The following is a 24,979-nucleotide window of genomic DNA, read 5'->3' as shown; positions in this document are numbered from 1 at the left end:
GGGGGAGTGGGACCTGGAAAACAGGGAAGGAAAGGTTCCACTGGGCAGGTGTTTGGTCAGACACATGATTTCAGTATGAAATTACAGAAAAGATGAATGGCACTTTACAGGGAATGAAAATCAACAGCATTTCTAATTTTATTTCTTGTTAACATGATAGCAGGGAATTGTGAAAACTAACGAACTTGGCAAAATGCGCCCCCAGGAAGGGAGAGGAAGGGAGAAGGAGGATCCGGACCGGGAGCAGGGAGGAGCTGAGGCCCCTGGGGGAGGCAGAGCTGAGGCCCCCGGGGGAGGTGGGGCAGCTTCTTTTCGGGTTTTACCTCGACAGAAAGGCGCAGGCTTCCAGGAGGGCTGTGGGACACAACAAAGCAGGAGATTCAGAAACTGATTCCTTATTTTTTCGAATCAATACATCAGCCAAAGAGGACACTAAAACAGACTTTCTTCTGCCCTTGGCCCACCACTGTAGGTCAAGGCTTGCCATCTCAACATTTTCTCATGGTCCCTCCTGCTACAGGGCCCAACACAGCACACCAAAGCTCTGGTCCTTATCAAGCTGCAAAATTCCCTGCTCTGGTCTGAGTGGCACAACCCATCCTCTTGTTTCCAACTGAATCAGCTGTTACACTCTCAAGCTCACAAGGTGTTGATGGTCCTCAAATTTGTTCTCAAATGGGAGCAGTTGATCACCTTCATGCACACCCGCCTGCAGTAGTGCCCACCCACTCCTTCACACACTCATCCCTGAATCCCTCCAGAGCATGTGCTTTGAGTGAGCCTCTGTGTTAAATGCTGGGGATTCAACACAGACAGACAAGCCCTGCCCTCGAGGGGTGTACAGTCTGTGCGAGCCTGAGTGGGCTGCTCACAAGAGTAACCCTACAGCAGGATTTCTAAGTGTAGCCCTAGATCCACCTGCATCACAGTGCTCTGAGATGTCCATGGAAACAGCAGGGTTTCTCAACCTTGGCACTATTGACATTTGGGGCTGGGGAATTCTTTGTTGTGAAGGCTGTTCCATGCTTTGTTTAGTAGCATCCCTGCTTCTAGCCACAAATGCCAGCAGCACCCCCTACATGATGAGAATTAAAAATACCTCCCGGCATTGCCAAATGCTTCAGGGGCAGAATCATCCCCGGTTGAGAACCACTGATATAGAGATTCTCAGTCCTCCCCGCCCTCCCGCCCCCCGGACCACCACACAATCCCCACCAATGCCTCCAACACCCCTGGTGAGGGGCCAGGAATAGGAACCTGGATGACCCCAGTGCACAGAAGAGGCAGAACTTGCTGAAACTTGAGAATCATTGCCTGGAGCCTTATAATACTCTGCTATATCTTTTAAATGTTTTTAAAGGGTTAAATTATTGTCAATACATTTTCCTGGCTAAAAGATTTTTTGAGAATTTGTATTCTCTATGGTTGGTACTTATGGTAACTGCCTAGAAATCAGAATTTGTCATTTCTCAATACATATGTACATACATGTATACAGATGTGTGTATGTATATACATACATATATATATTTACAATCACTATCAGCATTATAAAAACTGAGCATATTATCTACTGCTTTACTTTATTCTCTGATTCTTTCATCTCATCAATGAGAGTGTAATTTCCCGAGGTACAGAGACATTGTATTGCCTTAACATTTTTATACCCACTTCATCCCTAGAATGTTTGGCCCTCCAACCTTGACCTTCACCTGTGGTGGTTTCTCAGTGATGCTACCTATGTTCCACTTACGGGAGGTTGAGCATTTTTTCAGGTTAGCGATGGCCGTGACATACTCTGCTCCCAAATACTTTTCATACGTTGTTTTGCCTTCGAGTTTGGCCAGACACTCAGTGTTGTCATTGAACAGAAGGTTTTTGGTTTCAGACTGAAACAAGCAAAACTTGGCCGGGCACTCGCTTCCATATGTTCCAAACTGAGCCTGTGTCAAAGTACAGACAGTAAGAGAGCAGCCAAGGAAAGGAGGAGAGGTTATGGATTCGGGGAGGCCAAGGGCATTTCTTCTGCACAGGATCAGCCACAGGAAAACCATGGGGCAAAAGGAGCTGAGCTCTGGAATAGCTTCACTGTCCTGGCTACGTCTTCCCCTGCCCATGACCCAGCCCAGTGCCCAGGCCCCTCACCACTTCTGATCTCACCTCCCACCATCTTGCCTTCCTTCTTAATCTGTGGCCTCTTCCCTTAGAACTTCTTATGGATGACTAGGTGACAGCTGAGGATTTTGAGATCCACACCCAAAGTGAATCACCTCTAGCGTTCTAATAGGCCAGCTCTCCCAGAAAGGCAGTCTGCGTTGGAAATCCTCTCTGCCACAGACCAGGTCATTGCCTTGGGCAGGTCACTTAGCCTCCCTTGGCCATGTTTCCTCCTCCACGCCCAGGGCTCCCACAGAGGTGAGCTGCAAGAACCAAGCACCATGCGGCAGACCTCTTACCAGTACCCGTGAGTGTACTGGAGCATGGTGGGGGCTCCAGAAATGCTAGCGATTGGGCCTACTTTTACATTCTAGGGCCACATCTAGAAAAAACATGCCATTTTAATAGAGAACTAGATGTTCTAATAGAGAATCCCAACCTTTAAGGAAATTATAGGATTTCCTTCAAACCACTTCATATAGGTAGCCTTAAACCTATAGAAGTTCAGGGTTTGTTGTGTTTAGAGATTACAAACGCAGGGGGCTTGTCTAGCGCGTTCCCCAGTCGGCCCCGGCTCTGGAAACATCAGCCGAGTAAAGGGCTCTCTACCTGGCCATGGGAGGCAGGCTCCGTCGCCTCCCTCATTTGCATAAAAACAACAGGAGGCTCAAGGAGAGGAAGCATCTCTCAGCCAGGCAGTGAGCACCCGTCCAGGGGCAGGAGACTCAGGGCGGCCCCGCAGCGTGGAGCAAGAACCCCCATTATCAGCTTCAAGCAGAGGGCCGAGAAGGAAAGGTTGGAGACGGGCGGGTGCCCCGAGCTCTGTGACTGCTCCACCTGACAGGAGCCCCTGCAGGTAGGAAAGGTCAGGAGGCCCTGGTCACCCGTACCTGCTGGAGAAGCAGCACCTGTTCCACGCGCGCTGCATCAGCACCCCGAGATACCACAGCGTGACTTGGGGCCACAGCCAGGTAGCAGCTCTTAGCCTCCGTCACAGGCTTCCTGGTGCCATTGAGACACAGCAGCCTGAAGTCCTCCTGATCCAGTGCCCTAGCCCAGTCTGCAGTGTTCCCTCCTGGAGACAGAACGAAGGCAGCATCAGCCACGGCTGCCCCACGGAGTCAGAGCATCTTTGGCTGTGACCATCTACCGGCCTCTTGAAATGCACACTTTGGGGCTGCGGTCACGTGAAAGACAGCAAATAAATATCCACAAATTATACAGACTTCAAACATATCAAACATTAGTGCTAGATCCTCACGATGGAGTATTCCTCAGCAATAGAGAGGCGGCAAGTACCTACACACACTACGACGTGGATGAACGTTGAAAACATGATGCTAAAGTGAAAACAGCCAGTCACAAAAGACCACATATCATAGGATTCCATTTATGTGAAATGTCCAGAATAGGCAAATCTATGGAGACAGAAAGTGCATTGATGGTTTCCAGCTCTGGGGGAGTGGGGAAGGGACTGCTAGTAGGTGCAGGGTTTCTTTAAGGGGTTATATGAATGTTCTAGAATTGGATTCTGTTGGCAGCTGTACAACTCTGTGAATGTGCTAGAGATCATTGCATCTCACTGAATTGTACACTCTGAACAGGTGGATTTTAGAGTATGTAAATTGAATCTCCATAAAGCCATTACATTTCTTTGAAAAGAAAACCATATTTTGCCATATTTTCCAGTGAGTTCCAGAAAAACAAGTGCTGGGTTGTGTTCAAGAAGAAATTGTTTCCAATATTCCAATGCTCTTAGTGTAACCAGAGGAAGGATAGGAACGTCTATGGATTTACCAAATATGTTTTAAGCCAATTCCAATAAAATACAGTTGTGAAATCCTAGAGAAGCGTAAAATTAAATTTGACACCCTTCTGATCCCTGGAGATCATTTAGATGCACGGCTCCGGAGTTTGAAGTGTAATTGTACGCATGCATGCCTGGGTGTGTGCAAATACAGCTTCCGTGGTCAGGTGGCTGCTTCTCCCTTTTGACCTCTCCCCTCAAGAAAACACTTCCTCCATTCTCTTGGTTTTGTCTATTCGATACTGACATCATCCCAAATTTACATGTCTGGCCTCAATCACTCTCCCCAGGGACTTGAGGGAGCAGAGGCTCTCACTGTGGCTGTCACTGAAGGAAGGAGGCAGAAAGTCGACGCAGTTCCTTCTCTGGGGAGGAAGTGGCAAGTCCTCTGCTGGGGCTGGTGGGGAGGCTGAGTTGGGCGTAAGGAGAGAGATGCAGTTTGGAAGGTAGCAAACCGCTGGGAGTCTTGAATTTGGTAATTATTATTTTCACCAGAGGTCAGAGGAGAGAGTGAGTATTCCTCTACTGGCTGGGAGATTTTATCTTCTATCATCTGCATCCACCGGTGATTCTGTCCTTATTAACTCCCCAAGGAGTTTCCACACTGAGGCTCACATGGGCTGAATGAAGGTTCCTACTTCCTTTTTTAAAAAGGGAAATTTTACTTGTATATGTTCAATTTTTTTTTTTCATGTATCATCCACATTCAGTTTCCAATAGGCTGAGACAGGAAGATGGTATGCTTCTGCGGCTGACTAGACAAAGCCAGGGAGATACTTGCTCCTGAGTATGGCCGGGGTGTGAGTGTGTGGGGTGGGGTGGAGGAATTTGGTTTCAAAATCAATGTGACACCTATAGATGTTACTATGTAGCATACTGAAGTACTTTAGAATTAACTTGATCCAAGTCTGGAAAAGGTTATAATAGCTTCCCAATTGCAAATCTGAGCAGTAGGCTGTGTTGTGATGGCAAAGACTCTGCTTTGAAGCAGAAAGGGAAACATCTTTACTTACCATTAGTGTTCTCCAAGACAGTGACATCTTTCACAAACGCAACGTCCCCAGCGTCCTCAGCTAGGCACCTAAAATGTTCCAGAGAATAAAAACATTGCCAGAAAAGAACTATTAGAGTTTTCACAAATATTTGTAATACACATTCCAAAAACTGAAACGTGGAAGTAAACAGAGAAAAGATAAAGACAAATGTTTCCAGGAACTTGGAGTTTGAAATGGTGGATTAAAGTCATATGAGTACCTTTCCTCCTTCTAAAATTCCAATTTAAAATGACATGAATGAGATTTCTTTTAAGCCATAAATTCCATGAGCCAGAGGAAGGCAAGAGGAAAAGAGAGAAGATAATAATAACAACGTTTGGAAGCCAGAGATCAAACAGGTGAGCACTAATGGACCCAACAGAGCAAAGAAAGCTGTGACATAAGTTGGAAGTGGGGGACACCCAGGAGAAAGCTGATGTGCATGACAGAACTCCAGAAAGACTCAACAATTAGAAGTACTAGGCACCACTGAAAGTAGCTGAGAACAGCAGGACTGGATAGAGCCCATATACATGCAGTGTAAATATACATGCCCAATCCAAAGAATTAAAAGAAGACCCATTAAAGAAATACCATCGTGAAGTTTCAGAACACTGGAGGGAAACTAAAAAATAATTTTCAGAACTGTTATTTGCTTTAATTTTTAAATCAAAAACTTTTCACAAAAGAATAGTTTTCAAAGCATTTTACATTGGATGAAACACAAAACTCATTTTTTCCTAAAGAGTATTTTTCATTCATAGTTAAATCTCTGTAAATTTAGAGAGAAATATAAAACATATGTGCTTAATTTATTTACTCTTCACAAAATAATCTTTGTGTAGACCTGTTTGTCTAAGACACCTCATGAGCTTTCTAAAGCATCTCTCTCAGGATTAGGAAGCCACAAATAAATTGTTGAAAACTCAAAAGGAAATTATTTTCGGAAAGAAAAAATCTCATATACAAAGAATCAGGGATCAAAAAATGGTATCAGATTTCTCAACAGAAAATCTAACTAGAAGACAATGGATTAATGCTTTTAAATTTCTGAATTTGCTCGTCTTTCTATGTTACATTCTGCGTAATTTTTTTTCACATATTTGCCACATCACTACTTCTCCTTTCAGCTATGTTTAACATGTTAAACTGGTCAATTATATAGCTAACTTCAACTGCTGTAGTTTTTGTTTTTGTTTTTTTTTCCTTTCTAGAAGTTCTATTTTTTTTCTTTTTAAAATACTAACCTGTTTATCCTGCTGTTTTCTGCTTCTGGCAACTTTTCCCCTGTGTGCTTGTTTAACATTGTTATAATTACTTTTTACTGTGTCCTGCTCATTGTTACTGAAAGAGTATTTCTGAGCAGTGTTTGAGGCCTAACCCAAAGATGCTGTCTTCCAGACAGGTTCCTAAAGGGACGGCTAGTCTGGGACCACTTTTTAAAAAATTATGAGTTGAGAATTTCTAAACCATCCTAGGGGACACAGGTTGAAGCTGCAAATCCATGCAAGAGTTGGCCTGTGGTTTCAATTTTTCAGGGATTGCGCATATTTTTCTGCCTGTTTTCCTCAGCATCCAGGCAACCTGAAGCCTCCTGGGTGCAGAGTGGAAGCTACTTCTGGTTTACTCATACCATAAAGGTGTATGTAACCTCTGAGTTCAACTTTGGCAGAATAGCTAAGTGTCTTCAGGACAAAGTATCTCTACTTAGCTCTCTGAATTCCTATTCCCCTTAGATTTTAGTCTAATAATGCCTTGTTATTCTGCCAGTTATTTAATGCTCTTAAGAATGTGTGTGTGTGTGTGCGCGCTTATTCCAACATTTTTGCTTGTTTTTAGCGGGACAGTTGGTCAAAACAGTTAATGATGCCATTTCCCAGATATGGAAATCCTGTCAAAATTCCCAGAGAAAATGTTTTCCAGCCTACACTTAGTTATCCAGCCAAATTATAAATCACTTCAAGTGTAGACTAATGATGTTTTTAGACATGTAAATACTCAAAAAACAGAACTATTAACTCTTTCTCAAGAAGATATGTTCTGTTGTAACAAAACCAAGAAAGCTAAAGATGTGGGATCCAGATAACAGTCATTTAACAGGAAGTAAGACAATGAAAAATCCCAGAATGATGGTTAAGGGGAATCTCAGGGCCACAGATGTGCAGAGGCCCTCAAGAGGATCAATGCAGACTGGGGAGGAGGGTGGAGATCTTCAAGTGCAACATTCCTGGGTAAATGATGAACCTGGGGCAGCACCCAGTCTGTTTATGCATGGAGTATTCGGAGATTTATGCTGCTAGTAGAAGGTTGGGGGATGAATGAGTGATTTTTTTTTAAAGAACAGAAAATTAAGCAAATTTTTAAAAGACACTTATCAACTCCAGAGTAAACAAAAGCGTTCAATAAGGAAAATATAATCTTATTATGTCACATATTTAATAGGAGACTAATACTTATATATTCATAATAAGGTAAGCACTACTGTCATGTCATACTCTTGCTGGATACTAAAAGAAGGTGAAGTTTGTGGTTATGGGTGGAAGAAGCACGGGAGCAGTAGGAGAGGCTAGATACTCTTCTTTCATAATAGAAAGTCAGCAGAAAATAGCTGACATTTAAAAATTAAGAACCAGCAATATATAAGGATGTTAGTTAGAAACATAGAGATAAACAGAACTGGTTCCAGCTTTCGATTTGAGCAAAAGACAAAGCATTTCCTCCTGGCATAAATAGGAACACTAAGGTGTAGGTGTTTCCTGTGAAACGATATCTTATCATAGGTTTGAAAAAGAAAACGACATGGTTTTTATCAGATGTCTATTCAACATTTCTGAGTAGAATCACATCACAACTTTTCCAGTTGCAAAACTTTAGCCCCTTAAAGATATTTTTGTACATTCACAAAATATTTTTTTGATAACTCACTTAGAGTATAGCAAAAGCTACTTTTATATCATCCTATCACTGGAGAGAAGCCTACTGAATTTATATTTAAAAATTCGAAGACCAGTTTGAGCAGTCATGCTCAGACACATGGCGCCACCTGGTGGTGAAATATATTCGCGGAGAATAGAAAAAAAACGGATGCGGGAGAACTCTGCCCTTCAAATCCCTAATTGTACCATTGAGAAGTAACATCTGGATGAAGGGGATTGTGGAAAGACAAAATGAAGATTGTAGAAAGATACTGTGATTCGCTAAATGTTTATAATTGGTGAATTCTGAAAGCATTTTTTGGTTTATCTTTCACTGGTGGAGAAAACACTGCAATACTGCTTTCTCTTTGCCATTTCCACGGCCAAAATCAAAGAGAAAAGTAAAACGTGAGACATAACAATTACCTAGACTGGGGGAGAGGGTAGTGCCTACGGGAAAGAGAATTCTTCCCCGTAAAATTAAATTGCAGAAAGGACTTATACCACAACCTCTCCCCATTTGATGCTGTGGATGAGGACATTGGGACCCACTGAGGTTGACCTTGGCTCCAGGACACAGGGAGGAGCCCAGCAGAGCTGAGGTCAGACAGCCCCGGGGCCAGTCCCCACTCTCGGGGTGGTGGGCGTAGTGGGAGGAGTCCTCCCCGGCCCACCCATCAGCTGATCCCCAGGCTGCCCCTTGGCTCTGTTGTCATGGGCCACATCGGGGGCCTGTAGAAATGCAGTGCCAAGATGCTGGAGGATGAGGGACAAGGTCCTGTTCTGGTGACGCCTAGCCACAGCACTCACCTGAAAGCCCCGGTGTAGCCATAGTACCTCTCCTTACTGTTGGGCGCACACTTGTCCGTGTTCTGCTCACTGCCAACACACAGTGCACAGAGACTGGATTTCGGGTCAGCCCCAGGGGCACAGCTTTGACTAAAGAATTCATCTGCAGAGAAGAAACATGGGGAGTCAGCTCTTCCTACCTGAGTCAAGATAAGCGGTCTTTACCTAACAGGTGTTGTGGATTGGTTTCCATTCATCATACTGACCAACGCAGATAGAACACAGTCATTATAACACATAGTAATATGTTACCACCAACCTGGGCCCCACCAGGATTCAGAGAAACTTGAGACTGTAGGCACTGACAGGAAACCTAACTGGGGCTGGAGAAGAGAGTTGGTGACTGTACAAAGTGTCCCATCATCACAGCCTCGAGCTGGGGACTCAACCTGATGAACTTAATGGCCATCGCAGCAGAAGCCGCAAACTGTCCACTCCAGGATCTGATTTTCCCTTTTCTTCAGTGACATGAGCCCTGATTTTTACCCGGGCACTTGGTCCCTTAGAACAGAGATGAGCCTTATCAGATACTCTCTGGCTGGTAAGCCACATGGCTAGGTACTCACCAGTGAAATATGAGTGGGAGTGTTGGATGCCAGCATCCTGACATCCTTAAAAGACAGTGGGCACATGTATTTTGCTCCTTCTCCTTCCCTTCCTTCGTTCTGCACATGGAATGCAGAAGCGGGGACTGGACCCCCAAATGTGACATGGGCCATGAGTGACCTTGAGCACGTAAGCCACATATGTGTCAGAATAGCCAGATATTTGAAACCCAGGTCCCTGGCACCATGCTGTCGTCCTGCCAGCTATGGACAATCCACCTCTGGACTTCACTCACATGAGAGAGAAATAAACTATTATTCACTTCTATTGAAGGCTTTCTGTCCTTGTAGCTGAACCAAATGTGAACCAATCCATCATGTGATTTAACCCACATTAAGAAGTTAACATGGATTAATACGGGTTAAAGAGAGAGGAAATAAAGGTGACAAGAAAGCTCTGCCCCGATGAGCAAGTAGCACCCATTATCCAACTCACGCAGCCCCTGCCACTGGAAGAGCCACGCCACATGTCAAGCTCGGGCGAGGGCTGGAAGTGTCCCACTGTGGTCCTGGCAGCTTCCCCACAGCCTGGGGGCTGCCATGGGGTCATAGAGAGTGACACCAGTGTGCCCTGCTAGTGAGAAACAGAGCTACACTAAAGCCTACCAAGCTGGGATTGCAGACCCACTCAAAACGCAGCAGGGCTCCCCTCGAACAGATGCCTGCCCGGGAGGTGGGCCACGGCGAGAACGTGGCACACACCTCCACGTCACCAGGCCCACAGCAGGTAGGCCGTGGCTCATATGTGGCGTGTGAGCACTTATGAGCCACAGCCATGGAGGGGAGGCTGAGCCAGAAGCCTGGAGTCTTACTCAGTTTCCTCTGCAGTGTGGAGGAAGAAGTCAGTCCTGTTTTGTAACAGAAGTCAACTTTCATGAGGAAGGCAGATGGCTTTTCCAAAATTAGGAAGCTAGCGCCTGAGAGGAACTTAGATCTGGAGTTCCAGGAGGCAAAAAATGACTTTTATACTTCTCAGAACCTGCATCCATTCTTAGGGTGCAGAGAGACTGACTGACACTCCAGCTTTGTGCCTTCGAGTGGGGTGGACAGGGCATGGGAACTGTCGTATGGAGAGGCTGCAGGAGGCGGCCACAGGGGTGTCTTGCTTACACCAAAAGAGGCCTGTGGGCCACCGTCAGCCTGAAAATCCCCACCCCTCCCTTCCATGAGTTCTACAGGGGACCCCAGCCTACCCCTCAGGATGGCCGACCCACGACTCCCTCAGGACTCCTACCAAATTTGCAGGAGCCTGTCTGGTTGGCGATCAGGCCCATCGGGATGTTCCAGCCTGCTGTCCTGTCCACAGCGGTGTGGCAGGACTTCTTGCCTCTCAGAGAATTCCAGGTGAGCTCATCATTTGCCTTCTTGACAACTGCCACGGCAAGATACCCTTGGACAAGAGAAGAACAAGTCTTAGCCTCCCAGGGCCTGGTCCATGGACTCTACTGCAGGTGTATGCAACCCAGGCCAGCAAAGGTCAGGAAGCATCACCAAGCAATGATTCCGGCAGATGACTGGCCACTGTCAGATAGACCAACTAAGTTTAAGCTGTTGCTCTATGTTAAGATGAGATTGACCTGAGCTGTGAAATGAAATAGTAAGCTGATCCTTGAAGTGATAGCTGGGGTCTGTCCTTGACCAGCCATATACTGTCCCTGAGTTATAAAATGGCAATTCATTCTCTTTTAGCCACAAACACTGAACCACAATCATGACCCCAATAGCGCATAAATCACCAACTGTGCCATGCAATATACCAACTGCATGAGCCAGAGCAATGATGGCCACTGGGCCAAGTGCTGTGTGGATGCAAGTGTGTGCCCAAGCACCTCCCTCTGCTGAGAGAGGGTCAGTGGGGTGCAATCCTCCTCCTGACAGCACAGCCCTGGCAGACTCCGCTGCTGGCAACTGCAGAGCTCTGCCGAAGCTGAGGCAGGACTGGCTCTGGCGAGCAGTGGGATGGTGCACAGGGCACGGGATTTAGCACAAGGGATCCTGGTGCCAGGCCAGTATTATCTATGGCTGTGAGTGAGATTGGGAGTACTGTTTCCTCATCTGTACAAGATGAGATGTTATACCCCACCTTCCCTTTGGTCAGGACACAATGAGGAACTCTGAAATGTCTCTGCCATGTATGAAGGTCCACATAAACATTAATTATAGTTACTCATCTCTGAATGATCTGATCTGCACAAGAACTTACAACTTCTATGGCTGAATTTCTGTGAGGTTTTTTTAAGTTCCCACCACCTCCTCCTCCAGATACAAAACCTTACTCTTGACCTTGAAAGTGATCGATTACAACTCACCTTCCACTGGTCTGTTCACACAATCTTGGACACTGCTTTTGGAGGATTCTGAAAGAATAAAGACAAGCAAAATGTCATTAAACATATTTTTTTAGTGTGTTCATGTATTTTTCAAAGGTACACACATATCAGAGAACATATATTGGCATGGTTTCGTGTATATATTTTTTAATATAAATAAATGGCATTGTATTATAGACATCTTCCTTTTTTGTTTTCAACTCAATACTGTGTTTTTAAGTTCTTTTTTTTTAATTGAAATATAGTTTTTTTGGGTTTTTTTGTTTTGTTTTGTTCTGTTTGGCCACACCATGCAGCTTGCAGGATCTTAGTTTCCTCACCAGGGATCAAACCTGGGTCCCCACAGGGACAGCACCGAGTCCTAACCACTGGACCACCAAAGAATTCCCTAAATGAAGTATAGATGATTTACAATGTTGTGTCAATATCTCTGCTGTACAGCAAAGTGACTCAGCTATATACATATATATATATATATATATATATATATATATATATAATTCCTTTTTTAAAATATTTTTCCATTATGTTTTATCCCAGGAGACTGGATATAGTTCCCTGTGCTATACAGTAGGACCTTGTTGTTTATCCATTCTAAATGTAATAGTTTTCGTCTACCAACCCCAAACTCCCAATCCATTCTTCTCCCTCTCCCCCTCCCCCTTGGCAACCACAAGTCTGATCTCTATGTCTGTGAGTCTGTTTTGTAGACAGCTTCATTTGTGCCATATTTTAGATTCCACATATAAGTAATATATGGTATGTGTCCCACACTGTGTTCTTAAGTTCGAATTGCCTTACTGTCTATAACTCAGAGCTGAGTTTGGGTTCCGAAGTTCACTGCTTCCAATATTGTCACTGACATAGTCATACACATTTGGGGATGTACCCAGGGGTGGAGCTGCTGAAACCAACATCTGGACAGTTCAATCACCACATAAGCCAATTACTATCTTTTTTGTTTAAGCCACTTGGCGATGGGATTCTGTCATTTGCAACCAAAGGACTGCTACCTAATCCTCACCCATTGGAGGTGAGAGGCACCTTGTCTCACCTGCCTGGCCTGCCCTAGCTCCCTTTGGAGAGGCTAAGGACAAAGTAGCATTTTTTATGTCCCTTCAGCACTCCCTATCCATGCTTTCAGACTCAGTAGCTAGCTTCTCCTTGAGAAAGTCTCATCACTCACATTTCATGTGATGGACAATGTGAATCTGCAGGTGCTGTTTTATTGGAAAAGTAGTTTTAATTGGTTTACACATTATGTAAGTTTCCTGTGTACATTATATTTTGACTTCTATATACTTACCAAAAGTTTAGTTTCCAGCTACAGCAGACCCCCTTTACCCATTTCCCTCTCCCCCCACTCCCCCCTTCCCTCTGGTATCCACTACTCTATTTCCTGAATCTGTGTGTATGTTTTTGTTTGATTTGGTTTGGTTTGCTCACTTAGTTTTTTAATAATACACATAGGAGTGAAATCAGAAGGTATTTGTCTTTGCAGAATCAAGTCCAAAGAGACTGTCCCAGCAGTTCCATGCGGCAGAAATGCGTATATGTGTTCACCAAACGACATGGACACAGATGTTCACAGCAACACTATCCACAACAGCCGCCAACTGGTGATTACCCAAATGCTCATCCACTGCAGAATAAATTAATAACTGCAGGACAGTCACGCAACAGAACACTACAAAACGAGACGCAATGCTGAGCAAAAGACATTTTTAAAAAGCACATGCTGTGCAACTCCTTTTACATAGAGTTCAAAAACGGGCAGAACTGATCTGTGCCATTTGAAGTTAAGAATCATCACCCTTGCTGGAGTAAGGGGGTTGGTGATAGGAGGATGAAAGGGGACTTGTGGAATCTGCTGTGTCTTGCTCTGGGCACTAAAGCTTGGGGATGTACCAGTTTGTAAAGTGTCCTTGAGTTGTACACTTATGTGCACTTTTCTGTATATATATTACACTTTGCTGAAACCTTTTTAAAAATTCAAAAGAGGAAGCCAATCTGGGCTTTGTCAGTTCTCACCACAATAGGCTGTGTGGGTAACACAGCCCCTTTCATCTATTCTTTCCCTTGATTCTCCTGTTTGAACATATCTGTCCATTTTAATGTCTCCACCTGGACACACCAAGTGTGGTTACTCCTCTCTACCCCACCCCTGGAGCCCAGAGGGAAAAAACCAGAGAGGACTCTTCTCCACTTACTTTGGCTCTCTGCCAGGACAGGCACCAAACCACACTTGCCCGCCGTGTAGATATATCCTCCATCCAAGCTCAGGGCATCAGCTTCTCCTTTCTGCCAAGACAAAGCATATCTCCAGCACCACAGGGAGGCTGTTTCCTGTCCCGCCTGTCTTTACAGCTCTGAGAGAATGACTGTCAGGTGCCCCAGTGAAGCAGCAAGGGTTGAACTGAGCACTCCAAGGAAGTGCCACGTTCACTATTAATTCTCTACCAGTCCTACATGTCTTTCATGCTGTCACTTCCATTGGAAAGACTGGGTACAGGTCAGCCCGGTCCTCTGAACAAAAACCCTTTCAGTACTTGGAGAACTGTTGGGACGCCCTCCTGGACCAGCCTCCCTCACTGAGGAGACAGAGGGGAATAGCTGGTCTTGTCTAGTCTCTGGTCATCAGCACTATACTCAAAGTGCTACACAGAAGCTATTCACAAGTGAGCAGAAACAATTAAATTCGCTCACCATCAGAATGAGTGAGTCCACACTCCAGCATTAGAACATGGATTCATCAAGACTGTAAAACTCCCTCTTTGACTAAGTAATTCAAGGCTGCACGGCCCAGGATTATTGATAACAACAAAATAAGGGGAGAAAGAATAGGGCCATGACTAAACTGTGCCGCATCCACATAAAAGATATCATGAAATCATTTTTTAAAGTGTTTTCAAAGATTAAATCACGTGGGGAAATAGCCATGATATATTGTTACATGAAAAGGACTCAAACTCCATAACTGGAACGATCCAGTACTGCCCCGAGCCTAAAATGAGATGAACCGAGACATCCTGGAGTGGGAAATTAACAAAACTCTGACTGGCATCTCTGTGTGAGGTCCCGGTGTTTTGTCTGTTTTTACATCACACCTTTCCCTATCTTCCAAATCACCTGCATTCATCGCGACTTGCTCTTAAAATCAGAAGAGTGGAAAGCCCACACTAAACAGCTCGCGAACAGAAAGAGGCGCTGTTCCCACACTGCGCGGGCGCGAGCAGACCCCGCCCGCGGGGCCGAAGTGCCCCTCAGCTCCCGCTCGCTTCCGACCAGATTCCCGAGACCCGGGTCTCCCCCGGAGCGCCGCCCCACCCGCAGCGCCCGCAGGCCCGCCGCCGGCCGCCTACCAGCACCAGGGCGATGCAGTCCTCGGCGCTGGAGGCCGTGGCACAGCTCACTTCCCCGCCGCTCTGGATGCTCCACTGCCAGCACTTGCGCCACTCCTCGGGGCCCACCGCGCACCACACGACCCGCGCGCGCCGCGCCTCCAGCTCCGCCGCAGCTGCCCGGGGACACGGCGGTCGGCAGGGGCCCCGAGTCCAGCGAGGGACGCCCAGGCCCGCCGACCGCCCTGGAGCCCGAGCCCCACTCAGAGCGCCATTCCTGCCCTGACCCTCCCTGGGCAGAAGCTGCTTCCTCCAGGGAAGAGTGGAATCAGGCCCCTGCGCCTCTTCCCTTCCACGTGCTCCGCTCTGCGTCCACACTCAGCTCCCCAACCCCCTCTCCAGGCATAGCCCTCCTTGTGTCTCATGACTGTGCCTTTGGAGCCTTCCCCTGGCTTCAGCCCACCCTTCAAGCGTTAGTGTAATGACTTGTCTAATATCTCGGCCTCACAGGATAAAAGCTCCAGGACAGAGACAGTGGCAGCCCCAAGAGATGGCCTAGGGGAACGTGAGCCGCCCCTGACTTCCCCTAAGGCAGGCCGTCACCACCCCTGCCCACCTCCCAGTTCACCCACACTCCATCTGAAGCCTCCAGTGGCGGAAGAGCCGTGGCCGGCTGGGCACAATGTGGTATGGCAGCCAAGTTCAGGGCCCAGGCACTGGGCTGTGTCCCACCAGGCCTCTGGATTCATCCCAGGAGGGGCCCTGGCTCCCTTGGTTCATGTTCATACTTCTCACTTCATAGGAGGCAAACTGACTGCTATGCCAAGGCTGAGGAGCCTGACGCACACAGGGGCCTGTGGCGGTATTATCAGGAGGCGACACATTCCTTTGGAGACACTCTTCGCCTGACGTGGTCCACAGAAGACCCTCACACTCACATCAAACCTACCATGGTGAAGACCTCCAGTGGCTGGGAGGTGGCCAAGTGAGCCCTACAGAGCAGGGTCGAGCCGCCCTTCGGGGAGGGGGGTGAGGTGCTCCCCGAAGGCCTCACCCGTGGCTCACCGCCCACACCAGCCTGCCCTCGGGGCCTGCCTGGTCCTCACTCACTTTCCCTCAGGCCCTTCACAGCGGTGAGGTAGCGGAAGCCCAGGTACAGCCCAGAATCTATCTTCGAGGGGATCCTCAAAAACCCGATGGCAGAGTCTTTGAACAGCAGGTCTTTCTGCTCACGAGGAGAGGCAAAGAGCTGGAACCCCTTTAGTGGTCTATTTCCAAAACTCTCCTAATTAAGGGAAAAGAGAATTATAATATCAGTGGTAAATAGGAAACAAAAACACAATGTTGAAAAAGAGTGTCTGGAACTTAGGGATGATTCTGAGAGGAGGAACCTTGGTTGACTTCTACCCATAGAGGGACTCATGCCATCCCTGTGACATAGCCCAGTTATGCCTTCGTCTTTACAAAGCTGCTGGGATCCAAGCACCTTAGAGTCCTGAGAATGTTGCATTGTCCTCCCCCTGCTTCTACTCTAGCCCGTGAGGCACCGCCGATCAGTTATGCTAGAGGCGGCTTCATTGTTCCTGCTGTATGGAGTACAGCCTAGACAGGCAGGCCACTGCATCTGTGCAGTGAGGCTACAGAGGACTTCTAAAGTGGCGGGAAGTTAGGGAGGGAAGGAAGGAAACCTCCCTACCAAGTCCAAGCAGGTGGGGATACTGTGGGTGGGGATACCTGTGACTTGCGGAGAAGCTCCCAGATCAAGTCCTCCTTGCCATCCACACTTCGGGCCACAACAGCATGAGAAGGGACCCGGGCTAGGTGGCACTCCTTGAATGCATCCACTGGCTTCCGAGTATTGTCTGGGCAGAGCAGCTCATACTGGTCCCTGTCAGCCTTCTCTGGCAGGATCTCTAGGGAGAGGGGGAGGGGAGCCCAGATGAGCCAGCCCCAGGCAGTAGCCATGAGCTGCAGTCCCCTTCCCCCACAGAATTTGAGCTGGAGGAGACATCTACACAGTTGACAAAGCTGGGGGTCAGAAAGGCAGTGGATTGTTTCAGAACATTCAGAAAGGTAAAGTCAGTGCCCAGAAAGCCTTAGGGGCAAGACCATGTTCCTCTGATTGAATCATACAGGCCCTGGGGTTGTTGCAACTCCTGCCTGGCAAGCCAAGGAGGCTAAACCAGACCCATCTGTTTCCATGGCAACCCCACCTAGAAAAGGGTCACGGGATGGAGACGAGCTCAGGGGGCCAGCCCGGGGCGGGGGTGTGGGGGGGTGGTGAGGGCCCTTACCCACATCTCTAGAAAGAATAAAAACGAAAAAAGTTAAAGCAAGAAATACATTTGAGTCACTTCTCAGCACTTGGGTATATCAAAGGAAGGGAAAAGACTGTTTTTATAAGTGAGTTCATCCCAATTTGGAACTGTTAATCTATATCACGAGTAAATTGCTTCAGGATACATAAAGTGATGGAAACTGACCCAAGAGAAAGAAGTACAGCAGGGAATAATTACAGACCCTATTTTACTTATGAACATAAACACAAAATTAAAATAATTAGCTAACTCAATATAACAGAGTACTTTAAAACTAATAAATCAAGATTAAGGTTTATCAGTTTATTCCATTTACAAAAGAATGGCTGAATGTCAAAGAAGCTAAAGTAATTCATAACAAGAATGGATTAAAGGAAAACCATGAGATCATCTTAATCTTAATAGGTGCAAAAAAAAAAGCATTTATATGTTCAACATCTAAATGTGCTTCTTTTTAGTTTTGGAAAACTAATAATACAGAGAACTTGGCAAAGGTATTAAACTTGATAAATGCCACTTATCAAAATATCTACAGCAAAATCATACCAAAAGAAGAAAATTTAAACAGTCACTTCAAAATCAACAACAAGGCAAAGATGTCAGTTGTCACGTTATCAGACTACCTGGATTTCACAGTTTACTAAAGAAATAAGAGATATAAACATTAGAAAAAAAGACAAACTCTAATTATTTAAAGATGATATAATCACCCACATAGAAAAGCCAACGAAACCAAGAAAAAACTAATAAAACTAAACAAGGGCTTCCCTGGTGGTGCACTGGTTAAGAATCTGCCTGCCAATGCAGGGGACACGGGTTCGATCCCTGGGCCGGGAAGATCCCACATGCCATGGAGCAACTAAGCCTGCGCGCCACAACTACTGAGCTTGCCCTCTAGATCCTGCAAGCCACAACTACTGAGCCCTGCAACCCGCGTGCCTAGAGCTCATGCTCCACAACAAGAGAAGCCCGCGCACCACAACAAAGAGTAGTCCCCGCTCGCCACAACTAGAGAAAGCCCATGCACAGCAACGAAGACCCAATGCAGACAAAATAAATAAAATAAATCTTAAAAAAAAAAAACTAAACAAGAGAGACCAGCAAGGCAACGCTACAAAAATCGAGTTACCCTCATTAGTAATAATAAAACAGAAACTAATACAGAATATGATACTATAATAGCAACTAAAACCATTAAATAGCTGGTAATTAGCCTCATTAAACAATGCAGGAGGGAGTTCCCTCGTGGTCTAGTGGTTAGGATTTGGTGCTTTCACTGCCGTGGCCTCGGTTCAGTTCCTGGTTGGGGAACTGAAATCCCACAAGCCACACTACACAGCCAAAATAAAACAGAAATAAAAACAAACAATGCTGGAGACCAGGAGAAAAATACTAAGTTATATAAGTTCTATTAAAGAACATAAAAAGAGGTATGATCACAAGGGAGAGATTTATCATGATCGGGGATTGGACAATTTGACATAAATATTTCAATTTTTCATGGATCAATTTAAATTCAATACCATACTACTTAAAATCAAAGTATGATGTTTTTAGAAATTCAACAAAATAATTCTGAAATTTTAATTAGAAAATAAATAGCAAAGTGTTGGGGGAAGGTGCTTGTGCGCGCGCGCTCTCTCTCTCTGTCTCCCTTCTCTCCCTCTCTCTCTCCACCCCCTCTCTCTACAAGCTATTAAGAACCACTACAAGCCAGAGTAATAAAAGAAGAAAATACAAATAGACCAATGAAACAAAATAGCTCAGAAACTGATCCATGATTATAAACAAGTAGAAAAAGTGTGGAATTTTTTACAGTCGTTGTTGTAAGGAAAATGGTCTCACTATAAAAGGGGAAAAATACTGAAGTGGAATCCATATCTAATTTCCTAGGTAGAGTACGTATGAACAAACAAGTGTGTGTTAGAGGAGTCTATAAATCTTATTGTGGAAAATCTTTATATTTTGGAGGGAAGAGGGCATCTTTAAAAGACCCCAAAACACAAACCAGCGGGGCAAAAGTGACCAATGTAACCTTATATCAATATCAAGGGCTTCTGTTCAACAAAGATGCCACTGACAGATTTTTTGATGGAGAAAAGATTTTCCTAAAGTCTAGAACCAACAATGGCTGGATATCTAGAGAGAAGGAATGCCTAGTCTTGCATCAAAATCACAAAGAAACAGTATGAAAATCAATAGAAAAATAGTTAAAGATTATAAAAGAAGAAAGGGAAGTCCAAACTACTAGCAAATATATTGATGTCAGAGAAATGCAAAATAAACCAACAATGACATATCTATTGCTTTACAACCATAGATAATAGAATGTGATGTGTGCTTTCCATGGAGCATTTATGATCTGCTAGAGCCACAGAACCAGACAAGTACAACAACGTGGATAAATCTCCAAAACAAAATGCTAAGTGGAAAACCTTGAACACATCATGATCAGTAATGATCAGTAAAGCTTCTGTGAGCTTAGAATCCAGAAACACAAACCAGCACTGTACATTTTGCAAGACCACATGTATCTCGGAGGACACATGTCCAACACCTTGGCATGGGCATCTTTGAGGGGGAAGAGAAAGACAGCAGGCATGGGAGATCTGAAGAAAACTGATCGTTTAAAATATGGAATAACATAAAATAAGAGCTGTGCTCTGTCGGGAACCTTGATAATGGTGTGCCAGGAAGCCAGGAGTCAAATGAGCTCCCTACTTGGAATTACAATGACATGAAATGAACTAAATAAAACAAAAAAAAAGAAAAGAAAGGAAAGGAAAGGAGAAGAGGAAAAGGGAGGGGTGGGGAGGGGAGTGGGGGGAGGGGAGGGCAGGAGGGGAGGGCAGGGGAGAGAAGGAGGCAGTACCCACGGCTCTTCTCCCTCCTCTTACCAAACACTGTGCTGTTTCTGACAAAAGCCACCTCTCCAGCCCCATCTTGCAGACACCTGCAGGATGAGAAAGCACCAGAAGGGTCAGCGCAGAGCAGCCCTCCCCAACTTCTTCATGCCTCCCTGTGGAACAAGGCCCTGGGGCTTGTCTTCTGTGGGCTCCTGATCTGCAGAAGGCAAGGCTCTGAGGCTTTGGGGCGCCCCAGCTGGGAAGGCATCAGGGGCCACCTCCAGGTGGATTCTGAGGAAGAAGGGCTCAGGTGCTGGCGGGAGACCCCCGCTTTCTGCTTTAAAGGCTGAGAGGGCAAAACTTTGTCTTCCTATGTAAAAGAGTTTTGATGCCTCTACACCAGAGGGTAAAAGTAGTATCCTCAGCCATGTGGTTTTTTTTCTCCCAGGACTAAGTGGCGAATGTGCCCTGGCGGAGAAGTCGGGAGGCCTCCCTGCGCAAAATGCCTGAGTCCCGAGGCAGATGGGGGAAGAGGAGCGGCATCCGTGGGGAGTGGGGGGGGGGGGGTGGAGGGGGGAGCGTTGCTGAGAGGGGGCGGGGCTCACTGCCTCCTAGCTCCAGGAGACGCCAGGCCGTCCTGCCCGGCCAGGAGCCTGAGATTGGTCTTCTCTGAAGACAAGGCTCCTTCAGTCCCTCTGGAGTTAAGGAGGGGTTAGCAGTCAGCAGGAGGAACCCAGGGCAACAGAACGACAAAACCAGATTCAGGGTTCCCTGGGGAGACAGACGGGGCCGCTGCCAGGTGACTGCTCATGGGGCTGGTGCGGAGGTGAGGGGGCACCTGTGGGGCCTGGGGGGCCGGAGGGCAACATGCAGTGGGCAAAGTCAGCACCCTCTTCAGACGCGGTTTCTCTGCCTGCACACCTGTAGAACTGCACCTCCTCAATGGTCCCCACTAGCAGACAGGCCCTCCAGAGAAAGGGCCTCCTAGCCAGAGGACATGTGGGCCACTGGGGAGAAGAGGACGGTCTCACTCACTTGAAGGCACCAGCATAGCCAAAATATGGTTCCTGGGAGGAGCAGGCACATTGATTTTGCCCTGTCCCTCTGCACAGTTCACAGAGGTTGGGGTACTCTTTTCCATCCACGCAGGGAACACAGCTGGCAGAGAAGAATTTGGCCACAGCTGTTGAAGAGAGAAGTGAACCTGAGCGTGAGCCTGACAGCCTTTGCAGAGCTAGGAGCTCAGAGAGATGTCCTTCGGCTGAGAGCAGACACAGCTGCACCTCCCGGGGCTGCTGGTGCAGTCGACCCTACCCCTGCCGGTTTCACATTGGTTAACCTCACCCCCGCCTTGGATTCATCTCACACGTCCTCTTGGGCCATTCCGAAGCGGCTTGTGTATGTGCCGCTGGAGGACAGACCCCAGCCTGAGGTCACCCACGACCCCTCCCCCGGGCCATCTTACCCTGCTGGAGGGGCTCAGGTGGCCCTGTCCAGTTCAGGAACGGGCGAAGTATCCCCATAGGGATGTTCCACCCGGCGGACCTGCCAAAGCCCGTGTGGCAGGACCTCCGGCCCTGTAGCTGGTTCAGCTGGAAGTTGCTGCCCTTCTTCGCTATGGCCACGGCATAATAGTGGGTTTGGGGCTCTGGAAAAGGGCAGAGAGAATCGAAAGCTTTCACCTGGACCGGAGGGAGAGAGACAGCCCACCCTGACCAAGCGCCTAGTGGGAAGGAGAATGTGTGCTGCCGTGTCATCTGGTTACCGCAGCCCAGAGCCTGCTCTCTTTCCCCAGTGGGTCCGCAACCGGCCCAAAGAGCCCAGGGACTCCATTCCCTGTTAGTGAGATGCTGTCCGAGACGCCACCTCAGTGCCTCTTCCACTCCAGCCCCACGGAGCCCAGGGCCCAGGCCACCCCACCTTCCAGGTCCCCAGGGACAACTCACGCTCTTCCGTCCCATAGACCTCCGCCGCTACCGGCCGCAGTTTGTAGGGGTCCAGGCCTGCCTCAAACACCCAACCACCATCCAGGGTCACAGCATCTGCCTTATTTTTCTGAAAGCAGAGGCCAGAGTGGCTTCAGGAGAAAACCCGCCCTAAGCCAGGCAAGTGAATTTCAGGATGTCAGAAGGTGCTGTGGCTGGAAGGATCTTCCAAAAGTGTCAGCTTTCAGTTATGTCCACGCAGGTGCCATGAGAGGTGGCACAAGCCCAAGGCCCCTCTTCTTTGGGTAATGAGCCCTAGTGGAACTGCACGTGCCTTCGATCACGCTGCGCATCCCACCCTTCACAGTCATTAATATGAAAAGTTATTCTAGGTGCTTTCTCTCCTGTTTTTGCTCTATATTCATTGCTCAAGTTCTTTATTGAATAGAAATTTTAACTATTAATGTATCCTAAAGCTATCATAATTATAAACCACGTTCATTCTCTTTGGCATATTACTCCTCATATGCTTACCTATTTCTCATATTTGCAAACTGGTATAGATAATATTTTGTGTACTATTTTATTCACCTAAAACTGCCTCCACTTGCTTACTTCTGTAGTGTATTGATTTTTCTCCCAATCTTTAATGGAGTATAATAGACTTACACTGTTGTGCCAGTTTACACTGTACAACAAAGCAAATCAGCTGTATTTATACATATATCCCCATATCCCCTCCCTCTTAAGCCTCCCTCCGGAGCATTCCTCCCACCCTCCCAATCCCACCCCTCTAGGTCATCAGCCATCATCCAGTTGATCTCCCTGTTTCATGCAGCAGCTTCCCACTAGCTATCTATTTTACATTTGGTAGCATATAAATGTCAATACTACTCTTTCACTTTGTTCCAGCTTCTCCTTCCCCACCTCCCGGTGTCCTCTAGTCTGTGCTCTACCTCTGTGTCTTTATTCTTCCTCTGCCACTGAGTTCATCACTACCATTTTTTTAGATTCCATATATATGTGTTAGCATATGGTATTTGTTCTCGTCTTTCTGACTTACTTCACTCTGTATGACAGACTCTAGGTACATCTGTAGTGTATTGATTTTAATGACGTTTTAATGATATTTTATTATAATGTGGCTGTTTCATAACTTATTAAGCTAAATTTTAAAGATTCCCTCCAATATTCACCACGTGGATTCCTTCTAACTTTTTGCTGTTAAAACTATACTTTCATGGACAGCTCTGTCCTCACAGCTTTTTTTCCTCCTGATGACCTGTTGCCTTCGGATGGGCATCTGAGGTAGGTTCACCCAGACAATGGGCATTTTATCTTGAAGACCTTGGCTGTCATTGCCATTCTGCCCTCCAGATGATTCTTTTCCGATCTGGAATGCCACTCACTGTGAAGATCAGTTTCACAATAGAATCACCAGTGGGACAGGATTTCATTTTACTAAGTGTTATTATTTAGAAAATGCCAAGTGCTAACAAATTGCTTGGATTGGTATTTCTCTTCATTATTAGGGGGGACATTTACATAAGTATTTTTATTAATTGTGAACTCCATTGCCTATTGTTTTTCTTATATGATCCTACATTTCTTACCAATTGAATTAGTTCTTTATAGAGTGTAAAGAACAGTCACGTGTCAGAGCTGTTGTGTAGTCACTCTGGTGCTTTCAAATTTTTTACTTATTCACAATTTCTGTGGCAATCCCAGTTTCCCTATACATGGTTCTCCACTTCAGAATGTTAGTTTCTGCTTTCAAAACAGCGTTGTGTCCTATGAGAGAGGACAGCTCCCAGCTTACAGGTGTCTAAGACGAACAGCAGAGGGGGCAGGGAGAGCACATATTCTATTGCACTCGGATCCTGTCCCTTTCAGTCTGGTCCCACCCAATCTATGGCATGGACTTACCGCAATGGCCTGGATACAGTCAAAGGGAGAGGACCTCTTCACGCAGGTGATGGAGGGAGTACCCAGTTTTTTCATCCTCCGTTGCCATTGCTTGCATTTTAACAACTCTGGTCGTGATATAGCGCACCATCGAACATTTCTCCTAGGGGCAGCCAGACACAGTCCTGGGAGAAAGAGGCCGAGGAGTGGCTCCACCACTGTCCATGGAAGAGACTGCCTCACCCTCTCATGGAGTTGTCCTTCCCTTCCCTTCCCTCTCCATTCTGTGGCTAAGTCAGGCCACTCACCTCAAATGGAGGTGTCTTGCTAGCCTAATGACAACACCATGCTGGCCAGAGGGCTGTGATTCTCAGCAAATTAGAGGAGACAATCTGGATTGTCTCTCTGGTGTCTTTTCCCCCTATGACTGACATACTTCCTAACCGTGAGAATAAAAGCAGTGATGCTTCCTTGCATCAGTTGATGGAGTTCTTCCATCTGCTGTGTCCCCCTGGAACCTGGGAGGTAGGCAGGGAAGGTTATTACTCCTGTTTCCAGTGTGGAATCTGACTCTTGAGGACACTGAGTGACAGGCTGCTTGGCAGTGGCAACATCCCACTCGGAATCTGGGTCTCTCTAGATTGTTGTGGTTTCAAGCATCTCCCAGAGGATGCCAAGGGAATGGAGGAAAATACACTGCACCCCTTGTCAGTAGCTGCAGCAGGTGTTGTACCAAGTGGGTCAGTGTGCCTGAGTTATCACCATTCACCACTGTATTGGAGAGAGGACTCTTACGGGGGGATGGAAATGTTCTAAAACTGATTTACCGTGATGGTTGCACCACTCGGTAAAGTTACAAAATATCGTTGAATTGTACACTTTAAATAGGTGAATTTTTCGATATGTAAAATATACCTCAGTAAAGCTGTTACCAAAAAAACAAAAAC

At 46.5% G+C, this 24,979-nt stretch overlaps 1 protein-coding gene across 1 annotated transcript; it reads right to left on the bottom strand.

The window, feature by feature from the left end:
• Positions 1-224: 224 nt before the first annotated feature.
• On the bottom strand, positions 225-24,143 carry LTF (lactotransferrin). The gene is made up of 16 exons (XM_057705082.1): positions 24,054-24,143; positions 22,149-22,257; positions 21,668-21,850; positions 21,238-21,385; positions 20,254-20,309; positions 16,773-16,951; positions 16,149-16,323; positions 15,060-15,214; positions 13,908-13,998; positions 11,677-11,724; positions 10,602-10,757; positions 8,724-8,865; positions 4,978-5,045; positions 3,048-3,232; positions 1,754-1,943; positions 225-354 (listed from the first exon to the last, which is right to left on the bottom strand). Exons 1-16 carry the CDS (start codon positions 24,126-24,128, stop codon positions 320-322), a joined length of 1,995 nt encoding a protein of 664 aa, XP_057561065.1. The 5' UTR covers positions 24,129-24,143; the 3' UTR covers positions 225-319.
• Positions 24,144-24,979: the final 836 nt, after the last annotated feature.

The sequence above is a fragment of the Hippopotamus amphibius genome, chromosome 13 (assembly GCF_030028045.1).
Source record: "Hippopotamus amphibius kiboko isolate mHipAmp2 chromosome 13, mHipAmp2.hap2, whole genome shotgun sequence".
NCBI lineage: Eukaryota > Metazoa > Chordata > Mammalia > Artiodactyla > Hippopotamidae > Hippopotamus > Hippopotamus amphibius.
This window is presented reverse-complemented; position numbering and strand designations above follow the sequence as displayed.

What these genes read in the sequence shown, in the direction of transcription:
- LTF (XM_057705082.1), bottom strand. Translation starts at nt 24,128, where the DNA reads ATGAAAAAACTGGGTACTCCCTCCATCACCTGCGTGAAGAGGTCCTCT. An exon ending in ACTGCATCGCCCTGGTGCTG is followed by an intron (nt 13,999 to 15,059) that starts GTAGGCGGCCGG and finishes TTGTCTTGGCAG; the next exon opens with AAAGGAGAAGCTGATGCCCT. An exon ending in TGTGAACAGACCAGTGGAAG is followed by an intron (nt 10,758 to 11,676) that starts GTGAGTTGTAAT and finishes CTCTTGTCCAAG; the next exon opens with GGTATCTTGCCGTGGCAGTT.